We start from the raw sequence: 27,300 nt of genomic DNA, 5'->3' as shown, positions 1-27,300 counted from the left end.
TTATTCTGGTAGAGCCCATTTCCACCACAGCCTGTTATCCATGTTAACCCAATGTTTCAACAGCCTTTTATCCTCTCTACAGGTTTCACTTGCCATTCAGCAGCGCAGACATTGATTGGTGTGATTGCTAGGTGTTGGACTGGTGTCCAGTCCTAGGGGCAGGGCAGTGCATCATGGCCACCCTTCTCCACAGAACGTAAGGCAGTCAGCCAGTTCAAATGTCCCAGACTGAGACAGTATCTTAGATATAGCCATCAAAATGAACACCAAGTCCAACATGAACCAATTCATGAATTAATTTGTTGAAGTAATTCTGACAAAATTATCACTCATTCTAAAGAAATTCTTATTTAGAGCAAAGTAGAATTTTTACATGCAAAACAGCTGATTTTCCATCAATATATAGTTCACTGAAATTTTTAGAAACTTAGTTTTTAAGCTATTTTGGGATATACATTCCAGTTGTAGTCTATAGGGGCATTACTAAGATATTCAGTTTTAAATCAATATTTGCTTCTCTTGGTCCTATTGATATCACATGAGCTGGCACGGGCATTGTTTTCCCTATCAACTGCCCATGTTCAAGCTTAATGTTTTCAGTTTGTAGATGTTTTGCTAATAAGGTAATATCAGAAACATATTCTTTGGTATCATATCCAGTCTCACACACACACACACACACACACGCGCGCACACACACACACACACACACACTATATATATATATATATATATATATATATATATATATATATATATATTTATATATATATATATATATATATATATATATATATATATATATATATATATATATATATATATATATATATATATATATATACTGGAAAATGCGCAGTTTCTGGAGAAAAAAATATATCCGCTATGCCTAATATTAGAACTATGGTATATAACTTAAATAGGATGTTGTCGAGAGGGATCATGTCACAAGTGATACAGGCTAATCTATTTGTTAAATATCAATTTCGGGTTACGTTTTATTGGCCTATAGGACTTTCTTGGGGAGATTGGGCATTTGGTGATGCTGTCGATGGTTGTGCGCTTCGCAAACAGGACCGGAAAATACAGCTCTGGATCTTGGCACGATCGGAACCTCCCCCTGCATCGCGCCACAGACGCGGCCAGCGCTGCAGTCACCAATTCGTCAATGGGATAATCAGGCTACGGACTTTTTGGCTCCTGCGTAAAACGTTGAACATTTGAATTTCTTTGAACATTTTTCCATACAATTCAGCTTCGCAGTCCATCAAGTTAATTTACTCTTTTTTTCTGAAATTACACTTATGACTGATAAGTATGGGTTCAACGCGTGGTATGCTGTGGGGAGACATCGTTATGGTCCTCATGTTCCTATGTGATGGTAAGGGCAACGTTTGATCATAGTTTCCTCCTTAGACACATACTTTGTGTGGCTTCTCCTTTCAGTGTTTCATTTAATAGGAGATATCTGTTGTATTCGCTATTTTGTATTCGCTAGATAACATACATCGTCTTTCGTACAGAAATGATGGTACGTTTACACTTGTATTCAGTGAAGTTAAAACAAGTTCTACTGAGGACATCTTCCAATGTAGCGTGCTTTTCTCTTGCGAATGGCATTATCTTGTGCATCTAGTACGTGTGCGTCTAATAGTCTGTAAACAAAAGTTTTGATTCACATTTCCTCGAAAAATGTGTAAAATAACATTTCAAATACTAAATGGCTAATTTCAGTAAATCAGACCACAACAACTTCGGTATATCTTTTGTTAAATCGTTTTTTGAGTAGTGTAGAACTCTGTGAAAAATGCAACAAGGACTGATAAATAAGTGAGCTACCGTACAGGCTATTTATGGTGCATTAATTTTTTTAGTTTGACATTGTAAACACTGTAGCTTCGCTACCATCCTAGACGTCTCTCACTTACTCCTCTAATTACCCCCGACTTCTTCTGAATGGGAAGAGATCTCCCTGTTCCATTCTGTAAGCGGAAAAGCTGCACTGTCGCCAGAAGACTTGTGACCTCGTATGCCACATGGTTCATGCAAGCGATATGCACAGTTATATATCATAATAGTATAATCCCATATAAACCCCTGCCCAACTGCACTAACACCCCCTCTCAGTATAACTATATTTAAATTCTAGCTCATAGCTCAGGTGTTTTTGAATGGCAGCATGTGGATAGTTGCATTAATAGAGAGTGATCATAGTGCAGTATAAATGCAGGCAAAACACTGCTATTTTGGTCATTCCAAATGTGTATAGCTGTATGGGAATACATGTGAGTGATGCATTTCCACATTCCCTCATTATAGCAAGTGGTCGTGAACAGAGGCTGGGCTGAGGCTCTTTGATGATGAGTAGGTCAAATAATAAATTAAGCTTTAAGTGTAAAAAGAATCTTTCTACGAAGATGACAAGGGCTACATTCAATCTAAATGGAAAAAGAACAACAAATGCTAAACATATTTATATATTTGTGGTGAACATTCTTTTAATCTAATTGCAAAAATGAATTTTTAAAGGTTTTTAGAAAATATTTTAAAAGGTTGTCAGTCTCACAGTAACAAGATTCATCTGCCGAATTTACACAGATGGAGGTTGCATTTTCCTTTATCTCATCAGTGTGTGTATTTAAATGTATTAAACACTTGGTACTAATTTAGGACGTTCAGTAAGAGTAAATCAAGAATTCATGGCTATATGCTTAGAATCAGAGGCTACAGCCATGAAAGGTATAATCTGAAAGAAATTGCTGTAGTCTTCAGATTATTACAGGTAATTGATGTTGATTTACATTGATGTGTTGTCCAGCTAGTTCACAACGTGTAATGCAATGTAAAGGTAAAATAGATGTAGTTTTTTTTATTTGAAAATTGTGGTGTAATATGTCATTATATCTTAATTTTGAAATGTTCCTGTATCATTTCAGTGAAAAAGAAGAATTTCATTTTGTACCTTAACAGCAGGAGTTGTTTATTTCATGTGTTGTATCTTAGCATAAAAGCAGACCTTGTGTTTTGATATATTTGATCTCAGTAGAACAAGCTGTTCTAAAGATCATATCATGTTTGATGTATCATTACTTTTTTTTTTGTCTGTGAATACAAGAGCTCTATAATTCATTTACTGCTTAATGTAACTTACACCTAATGCCTAAGGAGGAGAATTTTTAAGAAATGGCCAATTTTTAAACATTCTGGTCATTTAAAAAAAAAAATTCAACTAATTCCACTCTTCTTATCTTGCCACATTCTGTTGTTTTTTGCTGTTGCTGTTGTATTAGCTTGCCACATGCTTTGGTGAGAGTTATAGCGCAGCCTTTGTTGTGCTTTTGTATTTCAAGGTTTTAGCAGATAGCCAGTGTTTTGTTGTGAACACGTTTTCATGAAGGTCCTCTCGTGAAAAAGCTTCTAGTGTGTCAGTACTGAGCGCCTTGCTTCCTAGCAGGAAGGGAGACAAAGCCTGAGTGGCAATCAGAGGGCAGGTGTTCAGCAGGTGTGCAGAACTCTGGGCAAACACGGTGTGTTTGTCTTTGGAAGGGAACATACTGCCAGTAGAATAATAGAGCACACAGTTCTGATAACAGATGAGCCCTAAAATCCCTCATTAAAGTCACAGCGCGGTTGGCAGCTCCTCTTGCGAAATGCATCTCATCTATTTTATGGCAAGTCATCCCTCGAAAATGAATGGTGACAAAAAAAGCGGTGTTGGACTGTACTGGGAACTGATGTAATACACTATCACTGTCTGGGCTCTCAGTTCTTCACTGCACTTTGATGTACACACTGCAGCCCGGTTACAGCAAATATTATCAGGTTGTTTGTCCTTGGATTACTCATCTTTCCTCTAAAGGTCTGATTATGCTTTTTGTTTATAACATTTTTACCCTTACTTTCAGCGTTAGCCATATCCGTTCGTTAGGAGGCTTGGGTTAATGGATTTGCGTCTGTTTCCTGTTCAGCTGTTTGCGTTCTGCTTCAGAAATTTGCTCACTAAAGAATATCACCATGGGCGGGGCAGCCTGGTCTTAAAATTTTGTATGCTACTACCCACCCCTAGCTGTTACCTTGACAGCTGTTACCATAACCCCATCACAGTAGTCATATGAAATATTGTTTTGTCATGGTATGGACCATGTTTTTATCTTAAGATTTTTAGGAAGCATGATAATAAGAAGAAAATATTTAAATGTTTCTTTTCCTGCTTTGACAAAAATGCATCAGGTACACATGTATTGTTTTATCGGAAGCCTTTGCTTCATGTCTAAGGTAGATAGCGGTAAAGTTGTGGCGAGGGAGAAAGCATAAATAATGCTCATAAATGATTAAAGTATGCCTAGAGCCTCCAATAGTATCTTAGCTTTATGTTCATTTTAAATGTGTATCATTTGGACCATAATCCTGATGTTTTATCCGGAGGTATTCTATTTCAGGCCACTCCCACCATGTAGTATTAGTCACATTAGAAGTTGCTGTTTTTTCACGTGTGGCACATACAGATCATATTGTACTACTGAAGGTTATGTCCTTCCACTTCTCTAGTTATTGCATCTTTCAAGTGTTCCTCATCATGGTAAAAAGTGACATATGTATTCTACATCAATATCCACACACAATCCAAAATCATTGTGTGTTTGAGTGTGTGAATCATTGATCTGTGGATCCATGGTTCTGACCCTGTTACGTTATCTGTTGAGCTGCTGTGACTTCTGGCCTTTTAAACTCTCACCCAAGTGGTAATCTCCTATGATCAAGCCACAAGAGAGCATCCACTGTGGGGGAAATAGTGGTGAAACAGGCTCCCACGTCTCATGCCTACATTAGCACAATCATTTTCACCAGCAACCACTGCTTTTGAGACAGAGCAGACCGATAAATCTCATTTCATACATCACACTATTTGATTTAGCCACTTATTACATTATATGATTTAGTTTAGCTTGTGTCTTGAGTCATTGGCAGAGAGCTTATAAATCTTGCTGATTTTCCAGCCTGCATGATTGCTCAAATATAAAGATGGTTAGATAGTGTTGCATGGAAAAGTCTTATCTTCTGTGCACTAAAAATAATACAATTATCAAATGAAATTCACCAGTCAAAAGTATGTTTGAAATCATGTGTTCGAAGATTCTTTATGATTTAAACCATATAAACATGTAAACACACTTTGCTGTGTGTGTGATTTATATAAGCAGATCATTAGATCATTAGACATTTAAATGATAAATGAAAACAATAAAAACTTCAGCCTGAAGCATTAGTGAGTTTAGGTGCGTACTACACTATTCTGACATCACGGAGTTTCCATTCAAATTTTGGTCCATGTGTTGCTGGACTATTTCATGAAGACATGAAGTCTCCATCTTTTAGTGTTGCCCCATTTGATTATTCAATATTTAGTCACATATATTATGATACTGAGATTTAGTTATGTGACGTCTAAGCATCATACGTTAGTAAGTCTTACTTGATCTGTGACAGTGGCATTCTTCAAACCAAAATGATGTTCCTGGGAAAAAAGCAGGGAGTTGCAGGGACGATCATGGACACCTTAAATTGTAATGAATATATCATATATCATTCAGACTAAGAGAACTGTGTGGCGCATGAAGGCTGCTTTACCTTTTGGAGCCCCATCCCTGATCTTTCAGTTAGTTAAGGGTCACATTTCCATCCCATGCATCAGTGGAATCTAATTTGCTCTGGTGGAGGGACAAAGAGACATTGATTGAAATTACGTCCCAAGGGCATTTGTAGCTCTTGTTCTCTACATGAGTCTTTACATGTTATTTTCCAGCGGTCAGTGAGGCGTGGTGTGTTTGACTGATCATTTACAACAAAGAGCAGCCAATAGGAAGGCCTGGACTTTTCTTATGTTGTCTTTTTATTTAGCTCCTTTGCTTTTTTAAAAATGACGTGACTAAGCATAACGACACTGAATGTCTATTTGACTGTGTTCTCTGGTCTAGCAAGATCAGTTGTGCATGGACAAATTAATAAGAAGGAAAATAAAATACTGCATTTCTACCCTTCTATTTCCCCTTCTGTACTTTACACTCCTGAATGATTTTCACTGAAACCCTATGTTTTAAAATGGAAGACTTAGCACATAGGAAATGCCACCTCTTGACTGCTTAATTTCTCAAAGTTGCTGGCCTGTGTAAATTCACTTATTGGCCAAATTAAACCATGCAGTCAGGATTTTAAGACACAGTAGGGGATTGATGTAAAAACATATGTGCACTCATACATTAATGCAGTAGAGGAAATTCCCACCAAGGTTTTCAGTTTGTGGGGGAATGGTTTATAGCTTGGATCAATTTCACAAATATTACTAGTCAGTCTGTGCTTTGTATTTCTGTTTAGTTTTGTCCTTGATTGCTTTTTATCTTTTTTTCATTCTTAAATCAAATATTTAACTTACTAATAGATTTTCTGGTAATTGGGATGGTAATGATAACATTGAAAAGAACATGTTGTGTAAAGATTACCCATTTGTGAGTCCTAATATTCTGTGCAATCCCAAGAGATTACAAGCCAAATTTGTACATGTAGAGTCCAATTAGACAATTAGATTTCTTGATGACTGGTGTCCATTCTTGATGTATTTTATTCTTTGCTGAAGTTGATGATGTAGGTACAATGATGATAATAATCATGATGTTGGTTTTATAGTAATTTTCATGTCTTTATGCCTTCCTTTCTATATTTAGACATCATGAGTGTTTGATAAAGGTACATACTGATAGCTTTAGCTGAAACTGGAATCTAATGACTATATATAGACATAACCACATACATACATTGTGTATCTTGTAATACTTCTTATAAAAATGTACAATTTGATCTCTAACAGATTTGGCATTATCTTATACCAAACTACAGAACTGTTCTTTTTTGTCAAAATTAAGCAACTTGTTCTTAAGGACTGAATCATATTAATGGAAACCCATATTGTATAAGCATTCACTAACATTATTTGTATGTGATATACAGGATATATGGCATTTTGTCTTGTAATTTTGGTAGGGTAAAACGCTATCTATGAAATGGGCATAATATAAATTAGTGCTCTGCTCTAATTTTAATTCTAATCCTTCTGCTCAGACAGGCAATACTGGTTGTTCAGCGGTACAAAAGAATTATGGCATAAGAATTAAATAATAGCCTAAGAGTTGCTCTACGTCCCATGGTAAACTTAAGCACAGTATCTATGGAACATGTAAAACCTTGTGAGAGGAACGTGAATATAATGATCAATAATAACAGTCCTTTATTGAATTGTATCTTAATTGGCAGCCTTTTAGTTAATTAAATCGTTGCTGAGCCTGAGTAATGATTTTCACTGTATTATTTCATAGAGACTAGAGACAGCATCATTCGCTTTGAAGGTTAGAGTATTTAATTTGTTCAGTCCTGTAAAAAGCATTTTTTTTATTATTTTCTTAGCATTGTTTATTATATACAATTATTCAATTCACTAAGGTATAGAAATGGTTAAAAAATAAAAACATTACATTTTCATACTGTGCATTCTTTGATTATCATTGCTTCTACTTATGTGACTTGTTATATATATGGTTGGGTTTTGGCTTAAACAAAGTGTGCCCTTCTTGATTAGTAAAGCTATTGATTGGCTGGCCGCCAGACTGACTACTTGACTTCCAGCTGGCCATTGTTTGGGGACAGTCTCTGGGTATGCTGACCTTGAATGAAAGGGCATGGGCCACGTTTTCCCACAGATCACAGTGCTTTGCTTAATGACTTCCACTTACTACAGTAGCCAATATCATCTGTGCTCAGAAGTTGTCATTCTGTAAGGAACGAACATGGGATTGTGGATATCATGCTGCAGCCTTACCATGATTACTACACAAACATATAGCAATTATTAGTAAAGTCTTCTGCAGCCACGATGCTACAAAAGAACAATGGGTAATTGCAATGAATGCATCTCTGTTCTTACACATTATATCACATGAATGGCGCTCTTTCACTGATAAGTGGATTATGGGGTAGTAGATTCCTTGGACTGCTTGCCTGCTTCCGCCTTCTGTTGAGTTCAAGGGAACGGCAAATAAGAGGCCCCTGCTCGCCGCCAGCTCATGATCTCATAGATGCTAAATCTCTGTGGCGGAGCGTGCACTGAGCTAATCGAGTTCGTGCTTTTGGTCCTGGCTGGTTCAGAGGACGTTCCCCATCTCTCATGCTCTCTCTCAGCATGCCTGCAGCCCAAGGCCATCAATCAAGTCACGTCTTTTGTGCTCCATCCAGGTGTTTTCACAACACAATTCACTGCATAAGATTGTGAAATCATTAGACAATACCACCTTTGCATTTTCAAGTAGCAGGCAGGTAGAGCTGCTAGAAAAGTGACATAAATAGCTAACATAAATATCAAATAACATCGGAGTTTTGTTTTTGTATGGAGGTTTATGATCTCTGTGTGTGTGTGCGTGTGTGTGTGTGTGTGCTACTGGGATTAGAGTTGATTTACCTGTGAACTGAAATCAATATTATAGATGGCATCATAGTGTTTACAGTCCTGATCCATGATATGGCTGTCAGAGGTCAAGGCGGTGAGCGCAATGCATGCACATGCACTTTTGGCCCACATAAATGTAAAAGCAGCTGAGTTTAAGCTTATTGCACTAAATGTTCCCTACACTTGCCGTCAGTCAAGCTTAAGTTGATGTTATTCAGTTGCGCCAAAAACATTGATTTGTGCTGTAAAAATTATTTGTGCTGGGTTAGTATTTGATGTATTAGTATGTTATTTCTTTATAAGTTGATGGCCAGGAGTGACTTCATTCCATTCATCTCAAAATCAAGCCAAAAATCTATCTTGGGTTCATGTCATTCATTTGTATCATTCATTTGTAATGTTTGTGTGCATTTGTGCAGTAGAAAAAAGATTGTGCCTGGTTGTTTTTTAAGTTATTGCAAGATCACTTCACTATGATGTCATTCCTGGCAACCGACTTCTTGAAAACCAAATCAGTACAAACAAAAAAGTTTAAAGGCCCAAATCAGTACCAAGGGGTACAAATAAATTTCTATGGTTGTATTTGTTTTTCACACTGCTCATCATCCACCCTGAACATCTCCACTAACTGCTCTAGTGCTATCACTTAATTTACGCATGTGTCACGCGGCTTTATCGCCCTCAGTTAATTAGCTTGATATAAACTACCTACATTCTGTTGGCATTAGGCCTGGAAAGAAATCAAATTTGGAATCCTCACAGCCACTTTAATAGTATAGTATAAGGGATTCTGTTGACCCCCTGAAACGCACAAGCCAAACTTCAAATTAGAAAGTTGGTATAACTTCATATTAACTGGGATCTTTATATTAAACAAGTACATTGTTTATTAATAATGGTGATTTATTTAAATTTAAATTTTAATTCTTCAAATGTATCACAGTGATTTTTCAATAATGAAAGCGAATTGCATGATAATGAAAAAATTATTTCATTCAAAAAAAGACTTAATAGTGGAACAGAATTCGCACTTTCAGCTTTGTTGTTAAGAGTATTTAATTGTATCTGTTTTTCTGCTTAGCTCAATTTCATCATTAACATTGATTTGAACTTTGCATACATCATTGGTAATATAATCTTTTTAAGAACTTGAAGACACACACACACACAGTACATGGGAAGTGGTATTGAATTTGATGATGGACACCTGGTAGGTCATTGTTGCGTCTATGCAAATAGGCTTAAAATTTTCTTTGTATACCTTCACTTTATTTTTCATGAAGAATTCACACACCTGCTCATTTTAATTTGGATTAACTTAACTCTTAAATTTGGATTGAGCACATTAGCTTCTCAGCTACCTTATCTTTTGTTTTTAATGACTTTGGGGAGAAAATATATGAGCTCTCACTGTCCTCTTATTCATACTAATGATTGAAAAAGACAATGATTTAAAAGTGCAGCAGATATAATTGTTTGTTTTGCTGTGTTTAAGCACATTAACGTCAATGAAAGTGACTAGCAACCTTACAAAGTAATTGAATTCCTTCTGTTGTTTGTTTGTGTCTCAGCAAGGCTTTTAATAAAAGGGGTTGGAGTGGGCCTTGAGTTTATCTCCATCCTTCAGGAAGGTGGGCCTTGTTGTATCCATCAATCCGACCTCCTGTCATCCCAGCACAGTTAAATTAAATCAATGTCTGAAACCAGAGCCAATGCCTAAACTGCACCAACAGAAATAGCAAATCAAGTTTCGATGTCTGCTAATGACATTAGTACGTTCCTAAGTGGCCGCCCACCGTAGTCGGACAGGAACACAAGAGGGATATAATTACAGGCTGAACACTCGCGGTTCCATTTTCCGGTAAAGCGCACGGGGCTGCTGTGGTGTTTTATAGATTAGAGCCTCCCCTCCCCCTACACACACTTTCCTTGCAGGTAATGATTCATTTCTTCACAGTATTATATTATCCTCCATAATTAAACTTTGCAAGGTGAACACAAGGACAGATGGAACCCATGTCATATTGACCATGTGCGAACTTCATTAAAAGAGTAATGTCATATGAGACTCCACTTCAGGTGATTTTGACTGAATGGTCAAAGCATTTGCCTAGGAAAATTGCAGGAGGATGTGTTTTATGAGTTCGCTGAGTACCTAACCTGCTTTCCTGAATGGTTCTATTTTATTATAGGGCAGAAATACAAAAGTAGCTTTACAGATCAGATGTTAACAAGACCAAACCAACAGGATCATTGGATGCATGTTGAAAGAATATATGAACTAATTTAGTGCCACTGAAGTTTTGGTTTTGTCTAACTTGCCTTAGTACATTCTTGCCCTGCTTAATATGGAAGAGGCCTGATAGGCCCTTAGGCCAACCGTGCCTCCAGCTTAACTCTACAGCTATTTGCATGTGTGTCTATATGTCTATGTATTTGCCACAGGTTCCTCAGGACTCTACTTCCCCCAGAACATATACTTTGAGAACATTTATGTAGGCCAGCCAGCAGGGATGCCAGTGCTGCAGGTGCACGCCTTGCGGGAGAGACCTTCAGAGCGGCCCTACTTCTATATGTGCTCAAAGAATCCTTACGCAGCATGGTTCCACATTGACCCGTTCTCGGGAATCCTCTATATGAACAAAACTCTGGAATGGACTGATTTTGACACTAAATGTAAGTTTTAAGGATTTTCAATCCACAGTAGCCAGAGTTTTTGTGAAGTAATTATTGTTCTGCTGTCCTGCCTGATGTTCTTTAGTTCATTTAGCTCCAGAGCCCTGGGGATGTGGGAGAAAGAGAGCACTAACTCAGAGATCAAGACGTTCTCTTATGTTGTGTAATGTTGTGCATCCTCTAGCCAGCAGATTGTATGGGCACACAAGGAAGTTGAGCCTGAAAGTGGCAGCTGCTACCGAGTCTCAGAAAGCATTGTGCACTGACCATCGTAAAGTAGAGGTCGCCCTTACATTCGTCAATGCCACAGCACCCTCCTGTGGCCAATTGCAGCTGGAAAAACTCTGCTTCCCTGATCGAGACATAAACCCCCATATCAAAGAGAACTGCATGCCAGGACCTCTGCGACAGCTTCGCCGCTTTACCTATGCCTTCCTGTGTCCAAACTACACCATCAGCTATCGGGTTAAATCAGGTACACTCCAATACAAAGGGTCATTGACAAAACTACACATTATTACTAACCTAAAGTGTTAGGGCCATGTTACCTAAAAAGCCCTTGGTAAATTCTGTATTGATTTCCATATTCATTTTTATCATCAACTGTATAATTGACTTATAAGTTCTTGTAATAATAATGATTTCTATGAACCCTATCAAGTATTTGTAAGTAAAATTAGTGTTTCCTGTAAGAAAAACACAAAGTGAACACAAAAAAAACCACAAAGCTACACTTTTATAGATATAATAGGTAGAATGTTTGTATGAAAATGAAAAAATAAATAAAACTTAATTGTGTACATGTGAAATATCACATAATGAAATGTAGACCTTTAAAGCAAACTGTGAATCGCACAGATGGCTTTTATTTTCCTACATTGTCAGACTAGGAAAGTCTGCAAGCGTGGCTCACTTCTTCATTAATGTTCTTCTGCTTATCGAGTGCAGACACTCCGGTGCCCTTTGCGCTGAATGACTCCACCTCAGAGCTGGTGGTGGTGGCTCCCGTGGACCGTGAGGAGAAGGAAGCCTACCCCGTGATAATCGTGTGCATGGTGCAGGTGGAGAAGACATTGCACACGCTATTCACACCACTTCATATCACTGTCTACGACGAGGACGACAACCCCCCCTACGTGAATGGCACAGACACCGTGGATGTGCTCATAGAGTTCAGCCGCAGTGAGGTGGGGGACCCAACAGCAACTCTACTTTTGCTTTTTGTAGTCTGACAGGATTTTGTAGTCTGACAGGATAATACTCTGAAGTGAAATTCAGAGTAAATTGAATACACAGTCCATCCTTTGACAACATACACCCTTCTGCTACTGCCTTTGATCTTATCAGTGGAGTGGCATTTGTGATAATTCAATTTAGCCCAAGCACTGACTGTAGAAAGCATCTAAATCATGAACATAACCAAAAGGACTTCCTCTAACATTGTCTATAACCTTGTCTCCTAACGCCTCAGGCTTTTTATTTGAAGTATAATGAATGTTCCTTTCACGTTTGCAGGGCACAGTACTTGGCAGTTTGTATGTTTATGACAGAGACACAACCCCCATCTTTCCTGAGGATCAGACTCAGAACAAGTTTGTAGGGACACTAATGACTAATGACTCCTGGATCAAAGACATGTTTACCATTCAACACACGTTCAGGGAAGAGAAGGCCATCTTCGACAATGTGCGGGGAACAGTCCATGAGTACAGTAAGGACACCAGCAGCTTCCACTTCAGTCTCATCACTCGTCAATATGATTTCCTGTGGAAAGATCCGTCTCTTCTATCCATGTCTAGAGTTGAGTCTGAGCACGAACGTGTCAGTGGAGGACAAGCGCTCTTTCCAGTTGGCCTACCTGGTCAATGACACCACGTACCCTGGCACCGAAGGAACCGTGATGCTGCATTTCAATGTCACCGTTCTGCCCGTTACTATTCACTTCAGCAATATCACCTATTTTTTCGTGCTCTCTCGGAAAGCCACGGCCTACTCCCAGGTGCATATGGGTCATATCTTTTCAATCAGTGTCATTTCACCACTAAAACCGTGCAAGAAGTGGGTGGTTGGTATTGTGTTGTTGTGTGAGTGCTAGTTCAGCATTGTTCATATCTCCAATTAGTATGGGAAACCTTTACATGTAATTCACTTATTATTAAGTTAATTCAGGTTCGTATCAGCACACGGACCACAGGATAACACATGCCCCTTCCTGATGTGCCCTCTTTGTAGATTGGAAAAGTATGTGTGGACAATTGCCTGAAGTTCAAGGGTATTGATATTGCATACTGGTTGGAGATGGGTGACAGGAGCGTCCCTGAGGACGTGCAGCCATGCTACGCTGCGGTCAGCGTGGCGCGGAGTCAGGAGGACATGTCCGGGCTTCTCTATGTAAACGACACAGCGCCGTTTGCCAGGCCTGAGTGCCAGGAGTTGCAGTACGTGCTTGTCGCACAGGAGCAGCAGAAACAGTTCCAAGCCAAGACCCAGCTGCTCATCATACTTGAAGGCAAAGGTGAAATTGCCTTCCCGCGTCAGCAAGACCCTGCACGCCTGTGCTGGGTTATTTCCCTGTGGCTTAATTATGACTGTTTACTTTGTGGATTAGCTGTAATTTAATTTGACCTAGCCAACATGATTTCAGTGTGCTTTTTTAGTGGAACTACTATAGGTTTGATTAAAGTAGGAGGTTGGCTGCATGGCTTGTGTTAACTTACCACTGGGTTGTCTGTTTTGGCTGTGTCTCTGACACACTGTGGCTATGTTGTAGCGGAGGTGCTGAACGTGGAGGGGCACCGCACACTGGCCTGCGCAGAGAAGAGACAACGTGGTGAGTGCGAGACATTCAGAGGCCTGGGAGCGCCCACTGGGAGATGTCAGTGGAGACAAGACACATTCAGCACAGGTAAGACCTGTTATTAATGAGCAGGTAAGACCTGTTATTTTCACAGTTAGTTATTCAGTTTGATTTTTTTACTGTAATTTATTATTGTGTGTGTGTTTATTATGCAATCACATCAGATCATTAATGCGCTGATGTAATTATGTCATTTCTTATGTTTCACCAATTTTTTTTGCTTTTGTTTCTGAGCATATATATATATATATATATATATATATATATATATATATATATATATATGCGCTAGATTTGGCTCTATTTCTGGACTGTGGTTTATCAACACATAGTATATTATGTGTTTTGAATTCTTTCACAGGGATATCAGAAACATACTCTACTTGCTCTCCAGACCTTCACACTTGTCCAGATGGCAACTGTGATGTGATTGAAAGCAAAAATATATCCATATGTCCTCAGGATTGCACCCGTGAGCAAATTTGCAGATTCTGAAGCTGTGTTATTTATGCGTGTACCTTATCCATATTTGCCTGCACTTTAGCTGGATACCCAGCTATAGTCTGTACGTATCTTGTTTAGGTGAGCCGATCACTGGGGGCCATTACAGAGGTCTGATGCTTGGCATTAAAGCAGGATATGGGATGTGCTATTGCTACTCTGAGAAATGCTTCTGTGAACAGAATGATATAGAAGGTGAGCTGGGTATTGTCTTCGTGCTGTTTCTGGTGATGCACCGCATGTTTTAAATTTAAAGTCAACTTGATGCAGCGACTTTTAGCCATTATGCTATTTAGAATTTGTTTCCCAGGCCGAGATTAGTCCTAATTCAAACTCAAAAGGACTTGTGATAGTGAACTGATAATTAATATTGACATCAATTAAGCATAATCCTTATCCAGGAAACCGGCACTAAAATAATTTCCGTAATAAGTTGACTTGTAAATTCTACAAAACATTGTGAAAATTAATATTTCTCTCTGATTCCCATATTTTCCTATAACATGAACCTTTAGATGCTTTTCTCTCTCCCTCAGAGGCAATATGCGATGAAATGTGTAAGACCATCATTGCCACTGCGGTCCTTCTCTCCTTCATCGTCTCCATCCTCCTCTCCTCCTACTTTATTCACCGTTATCACAAGAACACTCCCAAGCCCCCCATCTCTTCAGCTGAGATGACTTTCCGCAGGCCTGCTCAGTCCTACCCTATCAGTTACTCTGCCAACAATGTTCGGCGAAGTTCTATGGACTCTGTGGAGAATCAGGTGGCCATTGACACCTTCAAAATACCTGTGAGTTCATTCATCTGATTCTGCTACTCTTAGTATTTTTGTTTTAGTATTTCAAGTTCAAGTTCAAGTTCGGTTTATTCGTCACATACATAGTCATACACAGTATAACTCGCAGTGAAATGGTGGTCATGTCAGACCCTTCAATAAAGTAGCAATTCACTGTTAAAAAGTGTTCATTATTTGTTGGTTTGGTGCAATTATGGACAGCAATAAAACCTTTGGTTTATTAAAACAAACATAAGGTTCTGTCAGGCAGAGATCTTGTGTAATTTTTTTGAACAGGAGGATCCAAAATGGGAATTCCCACGAAAGAACCTAGTTTTAGGTAAAACTCTTGGAGAGGGAGAGTTTGGGAAGGTTGTGAAGGCAACAGCATTCCGACTCAAAGGAAAGGCAGGCTACACTACAGTGGCTGTTAAAATGTTGAAAGGTAAGGCTAATTAACAGAAGGCAACATGCTACTATCATTTGTTGTTAGTATATTTATCCTGAAAAAAATGAAAGACTAACACCTAAATGTATGGTATCCTAATTCTAAGGAAGCCTAGCTAAGACCAGGCCTCTAGAAAATGATGATGAAAATTGAATACAAGGCAAAAATGGAATTTGTAATGAACTATTTATGGTATGACTTTCTGTTTTCCACAGAAAATGCGTCTCCCAGTGAACTTCGTGACCTTTTGTCAGAATTCACCTTGCTAAAGCAGGTCAACCACCCACATGTAATAAAAATGTATGGAGCATGTAGCCAAGACGGTAAAAGCCTTTTTTAATATTGTCTGTTTTTAATATGGGAAAAAATATTTTTCATTATGTCATATTCCATACATTGTAGTGACAGTTTGTTTTTATGTACCCAAACATATTCCCTTTTTCTTATGTTCTTGTAATCTGTCCAGGCCCGCTCTACCTAATTGTTGAATATGCCAAGTACGGATCACTGCGAAACTTCCTGAGAGAGAGCCGAAAGGTGGGACCCAGCTACTTGGGCAGTGATGCCAACCGTAACTCCAGCTACCTGGAGGATCCAGATGAGAGAGCTCTCACTATGGGAGACCTTATCTCCTTCGCCTGGCAAATCTCCAGAGGAATGCAGTACCTGGCTGAAATGAAGGTACATTCCATATCATAGTACTATTCTCATTTAGTCTCATTAATTTGCAGATTGTGTATTTGTATAAGAGAGCACTTTGTACTTCTGAGAATATTTTGAAATGTACACTGCCTGGCCAAAAAAAAGGTCACACACTCTAATATTTCGTTGGACCCTTAGCTTTGATTACAGCATGCATTCGCTGTGGGATCATTTCTACAAGCTTCTGCAATGTCACGACATTTATTTCTGTCCAGACTTGCATTAATTTTTCCCCAAGATCTTGTATTGATGATGGGAGATTTGGACTACTGCGCAAAGTCTTCTCCAGCACATCCAAATGTTCAGGTCTGGACTCTGTGGTGGCTAATCCATGTGTGAAAATGATGTCTCATGCTCCCAGAACCACTCTTTCACAATTTGAGCTCGATAAAGCTGGGCATTGTCATCCTGGAATATGCCTGTGCCATCATGGAAGAAAAAATCCATTGATGGAATAACCTGGTCATTCAGTATATTCAGGTAGTCAGCTGACCTCATTCTTTGGGCACATAACATTGCTGAACCTAGACCTGACCAACTGCAGCAACCCCAGATCATAGCACTGCCCCCACAGGCTTGTACGGTAGGCACTAGGCATGATGGGTGCATCACTTCAGTTGCCTCTTTTCTTACCCTGATGTACCCCTCACTCTGGAACAGGGTAAATCTGGACTCATCACAATACATAACCTTCTTCCATTGCTCCATCTTTATGCTCCCTAGCAAATTGAAGCCATTTTTGCCGGTTAGCCTCACTGACAAGTGGTTTTCTTAAGACTACACAGTTGTTTAGTCCCAATCCCTTGAGTTCCCTTCACATTGTGCATATAGAAATGCTCTTGCATTCACTATTAACATATCCCTGGGTTCTACTGTTGTTTTTCTACGATTTGATTTCACCACACGTTTAAGTGATCGCCGATCATGATCATTCAAGATTTTCTTCTGATCACATTCCTTCCTCGAAGATGATGTTGCCCCCACTGTCTTTCCACTTTTTAATAATGCGTTGGACATTTCTTAACCTGATTTTAGTAGTTTCAGCAATCTCCTTAGATGTTTTCTCTGCTTGATGCATGCCAATAATTTGACCCTTCTGAAACAGATTAACATCTTTTCCATGACCAGAGGATGTGTCTTTCAAAATGGTTGTTTAACAAATGAGAAGCTACTCACTGCATCAGTTTGGGTTAAATAACTTGTTGCCAGCTGAAACATAATCACCCATGCAGTAATTATCCAATGGGAGGCTCTTACCTATTTGCTTAGTTAAATCCAGGTGGTGCCCTTTTTTTGGGCCAGGCAGTGTATGTTCTATTTATATTGTGAATGTCTGTCCTGCTTTAAATACTGAGCATTCATGAACACTTACAATCAATTACTTTTGAAGCTTAAAGAGTATTTTTGATATTTGTAGCTTGTTCATAGAGATCTTGCTGCAAGGAATGTTCTGGTAGCAGAGGGGAGGAAAATGAAGATATCAGACTTCGGTTTGTCTCGGGATGTCTATGAGGAGGATTCCTACGTGAAGAGAAGCAAGGTATTATAGGCAGAGTGTCTAGCTTGCAGTAAAATTTACAAGACTGTCATTAGACGTATATATCCCTTATCATTTGAAATACATAAGATTATCATCATTATAAATGTATAGAATAAAGATGTACATTCTTTTCATTTATATGATACAGACCCAGAATAATTATTGAAGTAATAGTTTTGATCAATATTTTTTCAGGGTCGTATTCCTGTCAAATGGATGGCTATTGAGTCCTTGTTTGACCATATATATACCACACAAAGTGATGTGTAAGTACTCAAACATTCAACAAAGTATGCATACATAAAATCATGCATCTGTTGTATTGTCTGTCTGTTTCTCTCTCTCTCTCATTTTAGCTGGTCATTTGGTGTGCTGTTGTGGGAAATTGTGACCCTGGGTGGAAACCCTTACCCAGGCATTGCTCCTGAGCGACTTTTCAACCTCCTGAAGACAGGCTACAGAATGGAGAGACCCGAGAACTGCACTGAAGAAATGTGTGTTATATGCCAAGAAACACCAACACTTCATAAACTCAGTTTCATCAGTTAAATTATCATTATCAATGTAGTAATTAATGTCAATATAGATTTGCACATTTGAAACCAAGATGCTTTGAACTTTACAAGCTGTAAATCGGTGACAACAAACTTTTTAATTTATGACTTTTTTTTTTTCCACAAGAAATGCTGAAGTGTTATTTAACCACTGTCTTATGAATGGTCTTTTGTGAAACAGGTATAGTCTGATGCTTCGCTGCTGGAAGCAAGAAGCAGATAAGAGGCCCACCTTTTCAGAGATCAGCAAAGAGCTGGAGAGGATGATGGTGAAAAGCAGAGTAAGAAATGAAAACTGTCTCTTTGGCACATGCACAGACAAACAAAATGATTAGCATGCGCATACATGTGCGTGTACACACACATCAGAGTACACCTGGGCCTCAGTATTGCCATGCCCAAGGCACTTGGACTTTCCTACTGCTGCCATGCCATATACATGAAAGTTCGGGAGTGGCTGCACAAATGGCCCTTGGGGAATATGTTCATACTTGTATGGGCCTGGTATACCCTGGCACACACTGCATTTCAGGAGAATTTATTAGCTTATTTGTTCCTTGTTTAGATTTCATGTTTAGATGTACATTTGTCAAGTTGTTTCTTTTGATTAGCCTACCCTAAAACAATTACTGTCTACATTATTTTCGATTTATGTACTGTATGCTTTACTATAATTATAAAGATTCCTTAAGGTAAGTGTATGATATCTCTTACCTTATAGGTACAAGATAATTTTGTGAAATGTATTTGGGCCTTATCAAGAATATCACACAAAGCACCTTAATCAATTAATTGATTATTTTTTAATCTATATACCTATTTGGGGGGGGGCGTTGTATTGTTTTTTTGAAAATAAACCCATTTTGAAAAATAATTATGCTATTACTGAAAAGTATTTGTAAGTTTTATTATATTTAGATTTAAAGCCATTTGGCATTTTCTTAAATGTACCTTGGTCCAAAAGTTAACAGTCTTACCTATTCTCTCTTATAAGGACTATCTGGATCTTGCAGCCTCCACGCCTGCAGACGCCCTGCTTTATGATGACACCCTCTCTGAAGAAGACACTCCCCTAGTGGACTGTAATAACGCCCCTCTCCCTCGAACCCTTCCCTCCACTTGGATTGAAAACAAGCTCTATGGTAGAATCTCCCATGCATTTACTCGATTCTAAAACAATCAAAAATAAGATCTGTTTGTCTTTAAATGGGTTCTATAGGGAGGGAGTGGTGTGACTGTGATAATGGCATGATAGCCAGAGAATCCTGAAAGATGCCCAGATTTTAAGATGAGTTAATCCTATAGCGCGTGGAGTAAATGATCAGATATCTGATTTTGGACCTGCTTCCGATGTACATGAACAACTTGTTCAAATTACTTAATTTTTTAAAGGCCTTCTTAAGATTGCGCATTACTATTTATTACAGCCTACATTTTGTATAATTGTTTCAGATGTATTACAAGATGATTGTTTTGTATGTTCTGCACTACTTTGTTATTTATTGTTTAGGTTTACATTTGAAACAGGTCCCGTCTAACTCAATCTTGAGCTATTTGGTATGAATCATATACTGATGTTCCCTGTAATATCATTAACATATTACAGAAACGAAGAGTTGATAGTAGCTGAACAGAGAAGCAGTAAGGCTTTTGAATTAAACTCTTCCATTAGGCATGCATATGCAACTTAAGATCCTAGATGCTGTGCACAAATCTAGTACGTAGCCCTTTAGTGTATGTAGCAATAAAATGGCTATCTGTAAGTCAATTTCTATGCAGCCATCCTGAGGTCATGTCAGACTAAGAAAGTGCAAAAAAGTATTCCACTAGAAAATTTCCATTGAATTATATGCTATTTTATGAACAACAAGTATCAACAAGGATCACTTAGGACCTAAGACTAATAATGCCTTCATACTGGGTTATTGACATGAATGTGAATACATTCCATATGAATATTGGGAACAGAAATAACTTCCCTGTATGCCTTCCATTACATATTTTATCAGAAAATTCCATTTTGTCAACATTTAATACTTGTTCAAAATGAACAACAAATCAGAGTTTCTTTTGAGAGCCTTACTGTCTGCACTCTTCACCTTTTTCCTTCAGTGCAGAAAAAATGATATGTTTTCATTTTTAGGCATGTCATACCCGAACTGGCCTGAGAAGAGCCCGATACCACTCAACAGACTTGATGCCACTAACCCAGTCTTTACAAGATATGCCAATGATAGTGTTTATGCAAACTGGATGGCTTTGCCTTCTCCCGCAAAAATTATGGACAAGCTCGATAGTTAAAATCCCAGATATGAAATTAGTGGTGGAAATGGCTAAGAAGGGAAGATATGTAAATGTATATTGAACTGTATATAAGTTATATGATGCTAAGGCTAGTTCCCTTTTATTTCTGCTGCACAAGCATTCTGTGAAAGTGGCAATAGACTGCAAATTGGCTGGAATTACTCAACATGTAACATGCAGCTCTTAGGTATGGTAATCATTACCTCAAGCCCAGTTGGCCATGTTGTACCAATGCATGACTGTGTACAGTCAGTCTACTGTCCATGATAAATGTCTTTCAAGTGCCTGTGATGCTTCTATTATAGCCTTCAGTTAGAAATGCAAGATGAAGACTTTGATTCCAGCCCAGAAATTAAAGGGAGCTTCTTTACCATCACCTCTTGTAGATTTTTGCCAACGACTGTACAAAGAATGGATGCAAAGGCCATCTAGAGAAGTAAAAATAAGTTTAACAGGTACATGTACTTTTTGACAAAAGAAGTAGACCACTGAAATTTGTCACAAAAAGTATTAAGTATCTCTTTGGGATATTAAAATTGAATTTACTGAATGGGTATACTGAGTTTAGTGTCTCATGGCCGGTTATTTTTTTGATTCCTTGTGAAAACATTCATTGTGCGAAGATTGTAATAATACAAGTGAGTGTGATTCCTTGATATGTTGTTATAACATCATTAATTTGCAATCAATAAAATGTTAGAAGATGCTTGGTTCTGGCTTGGTTTATGATGAATTCATTGTTTCTTCTCAGCAGCATGTATTAATAAATACAGGAATTATGCTGCTTATAATGCAATGCATATTACGTTAAACCTTGTATATGAGCCATCAGGTCAGATGAATCCAGCTTCCTTTCTTGCATTACTATTAAAATATGCAGTACATGAAATGTCCCATTCAGAGCAAAAACAAAAACGTGAACAGTTTACAGTCTATGGGCTGCCGACCATGTCCAGGTGGCCAGGCCTCAAATAGCCCATAGGTTATTTTAGAAATAAAATTAACTTTTGCTATTAACAAAGGGGAAGAATTTTTTTTCTACATTCTATTTTGAACTTTCTATTATTATCGCTAGATTTTGCTGCCCCATCACCGTCATGTCTAAAGGGAGCAAAAATAAATTGGATTAAAAAAAATCGTTGCTGTATAATGTATTATATACTTGGAATATAAGATAAGTGCACAATTTAATAGGCAGTGTAATTATGGTAATTTAAATCCTTTTATGTCGAGGGTTTTTTATAGGTACGCATGGGCCTGTACATTTTTCATCTGCCAAAAATAAAATGAAATATATCATGAACAGAAAAAAACTTAAATGGTCTTAAATATGACATTAACTAACACGGCCCTGAAAACTCCTGACTGAGAAGATTTTTAAAGAATTAAACAAATACCTATGCTACTTTTATTTTGATTTAGTATAGATGCAACCCTAAACCGGAAGTGGCTTTTTTCTGTTTTCCGGATTTTCTGCCCCGTGGCGTTTAGTTCCCACATTTGTTTTGTTGGGAATAACTTCTACGATTAATATAAATGCGTTGCTAAAATAAAAGTAAGCGTAAAAAAGCTCCCAAGGTACGTAAATAAACCTGGTGTGGTGTTGACATTCGTAAAGAAAATAACTTCTTAAACCTGGCTGGGTTGTTCACGAAACAAGCGGGTGCAGCATTAACATCCATGTAGCTAGCTGACTGTTACCGGGTTTTTATCCCCTATGATACTTTGCTAACCTTAGATATCTCGTCAAATATGCATTGATACAAAAATGTAATCTTTAATTGATATAATATCTTAATAAATTAAAAATTGGCTACGCAATTTTTTTTGTTTTATCTCAGAAACGTTTGGATAGCTAGCTATTTCTCTTTGTAATTAGTGTAAATGCTTTCCTTTCTATTCCATTCAGTTCTGGTGTTATAAAACGCATCTTCGTCGTAATACTTTACTAGCTAGCTGGTTCCGTGTATAACTGACCTTACGTGTTTACAAAACTAAATATGCACGTGTAGTAGTCCATTAAGTAATCAGTATTACTCATAGTTATCAGTGGGCCATATTAAGGAGCGATAAGTGTAACTCAATACTTGTAGCTGCACATTATTTCAGTGTAGTTTAAAAGGACATTTCCCCGTATTTTTCAGATGCAGCATTCCTTTTGCGTGGGATCCAAGTCGAGATGAACAAGAAGGAGTGTCACCTGAATATTTGCACATTTCTGAGGAATTTGAACAGCCTGAATACTGAGATGTACTCAGAATGCAGCACGGCTGCAGGAGATGTGTGACTTTACTGCATTCTGCTCTTTTATATGGAAGTTGTACAACAGAGAATGAAGACCATATAAATATATTATGGATTAATTTACTCTGTCCCTACAGCCAAGTTATGCCAGAGAAGAAATGAAGAGGCGTGGTTGATCAACCGTATCCTGTCTCTCAGCTATGCCCAGGCGAGGACTGCTACTGCAGGGCCGGGTGCGCTGGCTTCTCCTGGGTGTGTTCTTGTTGTGCGTGTTGCTGTTCTTTGCCTACCTGCTGGAGTGCACTCCCCCTGCAGAGGTAAGCCATGTGTTGCCTGCCCTTGGGGGGGAGGCTTATAGCAAGGAATATTATCAGGCCCTGCTGCAGGAACAAGAGGAGCGACACCTCAGTCGAGCAGCCAACCTCAAGAGGCAGATCGCGCAACTCAAGCAGGAGCTACAGGAGATGAATGACAAACTGAAGACCCTGCAGGAAAGGAAAGAGGGCCCTGGGCCACAGGGCCTGGTGGATGGCAAAGATCAGGAGCCTGGCGACCTTCTGGATTTCTTGCACTCCCAAATAGACAAGGCAGAAGTGAGTAATGGGGCAAGGCTACCCAGTGAGTATGCTTTAGTGCCCTTTGAAAGCTTCACCTCAACAAAGGTGTACCAGCTGGAGATGGGCCTAACACGGCATCCTGAGGAAAAGCCAGTACGCAAGGACCGGCGAGATGAGCTGGTGGAGGTAATAGAAGCAGGCCTGGATGTCCTAAACAACCCTGATGAAGAGGATGGCCAGGAGGGGGACATCCCCATGCAGAGGCAGAGCTTCACAGAAAGCCATTTTGTTGAGGGTAAGAGCTGGTCATATAAGGTAATTTTATACTAATATTTGTATTTGCGTTTTTCTGTCTTTGTGTCGTCGTCCCCCCTGCCATTTCAATGGTCATTTTATGTCTAATTGAAGATTTGGGAGAAGTCTATTTAAAGATTTGTAACTGAATTTCTGGGTATTGTCTCCTTAATTCAGGCCTTTACAGGACCGAACGGGACAAAGGAACTATGTATGAGCTGTATTTTTCCAAGGAGAATTACCATGAGTTTCACCATGTCACCCTGTTCCGTCCTTTTGGTCCCCTGATGAAAGTCAGGAGCACATCTGTGGACACAGCCAACACAATCATCAACATTATAGTGCCTCTGTCAGGCCGAACTGAAGCATTTGTTCAATTCCTACACAACTTCAGGTGAGTTTAGTAGGTTAAAGACGTGATTTGAAGAAGTGAGCATTTCACGGGTAAAACCAAGTTGCAACAGTCAAGCAAAGCACTGCACAAATTGTAAATATTTGGAGCTTCAGACAGTGATCTCTGGCATGCTGAGAGGTGCATTGTTGAGTTTAATGATGTGTGAAATAGAGTGGAAAGTCTTTTCCTTTATATAGATGCCTTCTTATTCCGGTATAGTGGACTTTCCTATGATATTGCCCTATGATGAGAAACCAGCTTGCATTTCATTCTACCACATTGCCTAAATCAATCTAATGTGAACGGTTTACTGCAGGGAGGTGTGTATACATCAGGACAAGCGAGTGCATCTCACAGTGGTCTACTTTGGGGAAGACAGCTTGCAGGAAGTGAAGTCATCCTTACAAAAAATGTCTAGGTTTGTTCTCTACAAGGGTTCTGTTCTACTTGCTACTCAGTTTTACTTACTAGTGGTTAGGGGTTATACAACGTTTGAGGCTTCAAGAAATTACAAAGATTAAGGACCTTACTTGTTGACGCATCTAGTTTAGACATGTAATGCATTGTTCCATGTACATTTAAAAAGGTGGGGGGAGGTTAACTGCCTCTAAAATAATGATCGTTTATGATTTATTTATTTTTTTGTCAGTTGGTACAATTATCTGATTCTTGAAATGTGTTTATAAACCCAAATTCTAAAGGATATCCACTTAAATATAAATTGCATTTATGTAACCTATGGCCTTCTAAGTGAGGAGAACTTCACCAACTACACTCTTGTTCCCGTGGATGAAGAGTTTTCCCGTGGCAGAGGGCTGGACATCGGTGCTCATGCATGGAAAAAAGGCAGTGATGTGTTGATGTTCTTCTGTGATGTTGATATTTATTTCACTCTCGAATTCCTCAGTACGTGTCGTCTCAATACAACCCCAGGTATGCCATTTCAGCAAACGTCCATTTGAATGTGTATAGATATGTACTTTGTGTGTATTTATAACATTGGACAGTAATACTTTCAAAATATTGGGGGGGGGGGGGGGGGGGGGGGTGTTACCTTTTTAAAAAGCTATTTAAAGAAAAATAGTTTGTCATTTGGACTTCTAAAACCAAAATTCAATTAAACTGCATAAGGATTACAATATTGTTTTAAGAACTGTTTCAAGGTCAGTGGTCCCTTCTCTATAAAATGTGTCCCTTCTTTCTACTAAGGCAAACGAGTCTTCTACCCAGTAGTGTTTAGTTTGTACAATCCTGCCATAGTATATGGAAATCTTGAGCTGGTTCCACCTATTGAACATCAGCTGGTATGTAGCCCCTATTTCCTACTGTTTTTAAATGTGACTTACCACAGCATTTGATGTACTGCCACTTATACCAAAATACTTTAGTGGAAATTAACTTCAGATGCTAAATTAAAATCAGATGCTAATAGTGGTAGTAATACAACTGTGATATTTTAAAGATTCACAAAAAAGATGCTGGATTCTGGAGGGACTTTGGATTTGGCATGACTTGTCAGTATCGCTCTGACTTCCTCAACATTGGTAAGTTCCATTGTTATGGAAATAAGCAGTATTGTGATTTTGTACAAATAAATAGGCTCCTATTTTGTGGCACTGTGTTCTTTTTTTTCTGTGATTTCAAACTACAGGTGGATTTGACCTAGAAGTAAAAGGTTGGGGAGTGGAAGATGTCCACTTGTATAGGAAATATCTACGGAGTGAGTTGATAGTAATGCGCACTCCTGTCTCGGGTCTTTTTCACCTGTGGCATGAGAAGCTGTGTGTGGACGAACTGACTCCAGAACAGTACCGCATGTGCATCCAGTCCAAGGCCATGAATGAGGCCTCTCACTCCCATTTGGGAATGTTGGTGTTCCGCGAGGAGATTGAAAACCATCTCCGCAAGCAGGCCTACAAGACCCAGAGCAAGACAGAGGACTGATACGGTCATTGAACCTGCTGAGATCAAGCACACTGTTGATGCATTCCTGTTGTGCAGAAGTTAGCCAGTTGAGATTCATCTAGATCTTGTTAGATCAACACTCTTTATGAAGTAATGCAATCTATGATAATTCATGGATTTAAAGTAAAAAAAAAAAATCCACTAAAAGATTAAATGTGGGTGGGTAATACTAAGTTAAGTGCTCTGTGTGAGCTTTTGAAAGCAGTGGCCTAAAACCTGTGATTTCTATTCTGAAATCTCCAACAGGTTTACTCTTTTATGTTAATGTGAATGTCAATATATGTAAAATGACCATTTCAGTTGGTACTTTTATGCAAACAAACTATACATGGCCTGAACTTGGCATCTTGCCAGGACTTAAACCAATTCCATGAACATTTGTAAATGTAGTGTTTATTATTGAGCCTTATTGTTACATTTTTCTATGATTTGTAGTTTAAACACTTGCGCTGTAATAAAAGGTGTAGTTTGTAAATGTTGAAGCAGCTGAAAGACAATCAGTTCTGTGTGGTTATGAACAAAATGAGTGATATGGTATTTCTTTAACACCCCTAAAAACCCTTCATGTCCTATATTGTTTGAGAGCATGACTACTATTCAACAAGTTTCAAATTCAGCTTTTGCATTAGGCTTAGTTCTACCAACTGTAATCAAATACTGATTTCTGCAACTAAATTCATCAAAATTGTTTTGTAAGAATTTAAAGTGGTAATTGTTGCAGTAATATTCATGTTTCTACAAAGGATATGAACATTTCATAAATTATAAAAGCTTTAACCAAAATGTGGTTTGACAGATCAGCATGATTGACAAATGTATGATAAATTTCTCACTTAAATAAAGTGACTGGCAGCTTTTCATTCATACTGACTTGTGTTTGACATTATTCAGATTAACCTAAACCCTGGAGTTAGATCTTGACCAGGGGTTTAGGAGTTTGCTGGACTCTGGTACTCCAGGACTGGACTTTGAAACTACTGATCTGGACTGGTAAA

The 27,300-nt window shown here is 38.5% G+C and overlaps 2 protein-coding genes across 5 annotated transcripts; both read left to right on the top strand.

Moving 5' to 3' along the window:
- The first annotated feature begins 1,089 nt into the window (after positions 1–1,089).
- Positions 1,090–21,561, top strand: ret (ret proto-oncogene receptor tyrosine kinase). Of its 2 annotated transcripts, XM_035531832.1 has the most exons (20): positions 1,093–1,381; positions 10,937–11,167; positions 11,352–11,642; positions 12,116–12,354; positions 12,683–12,878; positions 12,967–13,166; positions 13,400–13,682; positions 13,938–14,072; positions 14,386–14,496; positions 14,607–14,720; positions 15,062–15,318; positions 15,601–15,748; positions 15,967–16,074; positions 16,218–16,432; positions 17,871–17,993; positions 18,189–18,259; positions 18,350–18,487; positions 18,729–18,828; positions 19,542–19,689; positions 20,691–21,561. In XM_035531832.1, the coding sequence occupies exons 1-20, from the start codon at positions 1,318–1,320 to the stop codon at positions 20,846–20,848; spliced, it is 3,330 nt and encodes a 1,109-aa protein (XP_035387725.1). In that variant the 5' UTR covers positions 1,093–1,317; the 3' UTR covers positions 20,849–21,561. The 2 variants fall into 2 exon arrangements, with proteins under 2 accessions (XP_035387726.1, XP_035387725.1); XM_035531833.1 differs by having other exon boundaries at positions 1,090–1,381; positions 19,542–20,784.
- Positions 21,562–22,325: 764 nt separating this feature from the next.
- Positions 22,326–27,171, top strand: csgalnact2 (chondroitin sulfate N-acetylgalactosaminyltransferase 2). Of its 3 annotated transcripts, XM_027022602.2 has the most exons (9): positions 22,326–22,429; positions 22,996–23,132; positions 23,233–23,947; positions 24,124–24,340; positions 24,657–24,758; positions 25,092–25,273; positions 25,550–25,644; positions 25,803–25,884; positions 25,992–27,171. In XM_027022602.2, exons 3-9 carry the CDS (start codon positions 23,296–23,298, stop codon positions 26,282–26,284), a joined length of 1,623 nt encoding a protein of 540 aa, XP_026878403.1. In that variant the 5' UTR covers positions 22,326–22,429; positions 22,996–23,132; positions 23,233–23,295; the 3' UTR covers positions 26,285–27,171. The 3 variants fall into 3 exon arrangements, 2 of the variants coding, with proteins under 2 accessions (XP_026878403.1, XP_026878402.1); XM_027022601.2 differs by having other exon boundaries at positions 22,996–23,947; XR_004776663.1 differs by lacking the exons at positions 25,803–25,884; positions 25,992–27,171 and having other exon boundaries at positions 22,996–23,947; positions 25,136–25,273; positions 25,550–25,641.
- Positions 27,172–27,300: the final 129 nt, after the last annotated feature.

Source organism: Electrophorus electricus, chromosome 11 (assembly GCF_013358815.1).
Source record: "Electrophorus electricus isolate fEleEle1 chromosome 11, fEleEle1.pri, whole genome shotgun sequence".
Classification (NCBI taxonomy): Eukaryota; Metazoa; Chordata; class Actinopteri; order Gymnotiformes; family Gymnotidae; genus Electrophorus; species Electrophorus electricus.
The sequence above is the reverse complement of the archived record's forward strand: the minus strand, read 5'-3'. Positions and strand labels throughout refer to the sequence as shown.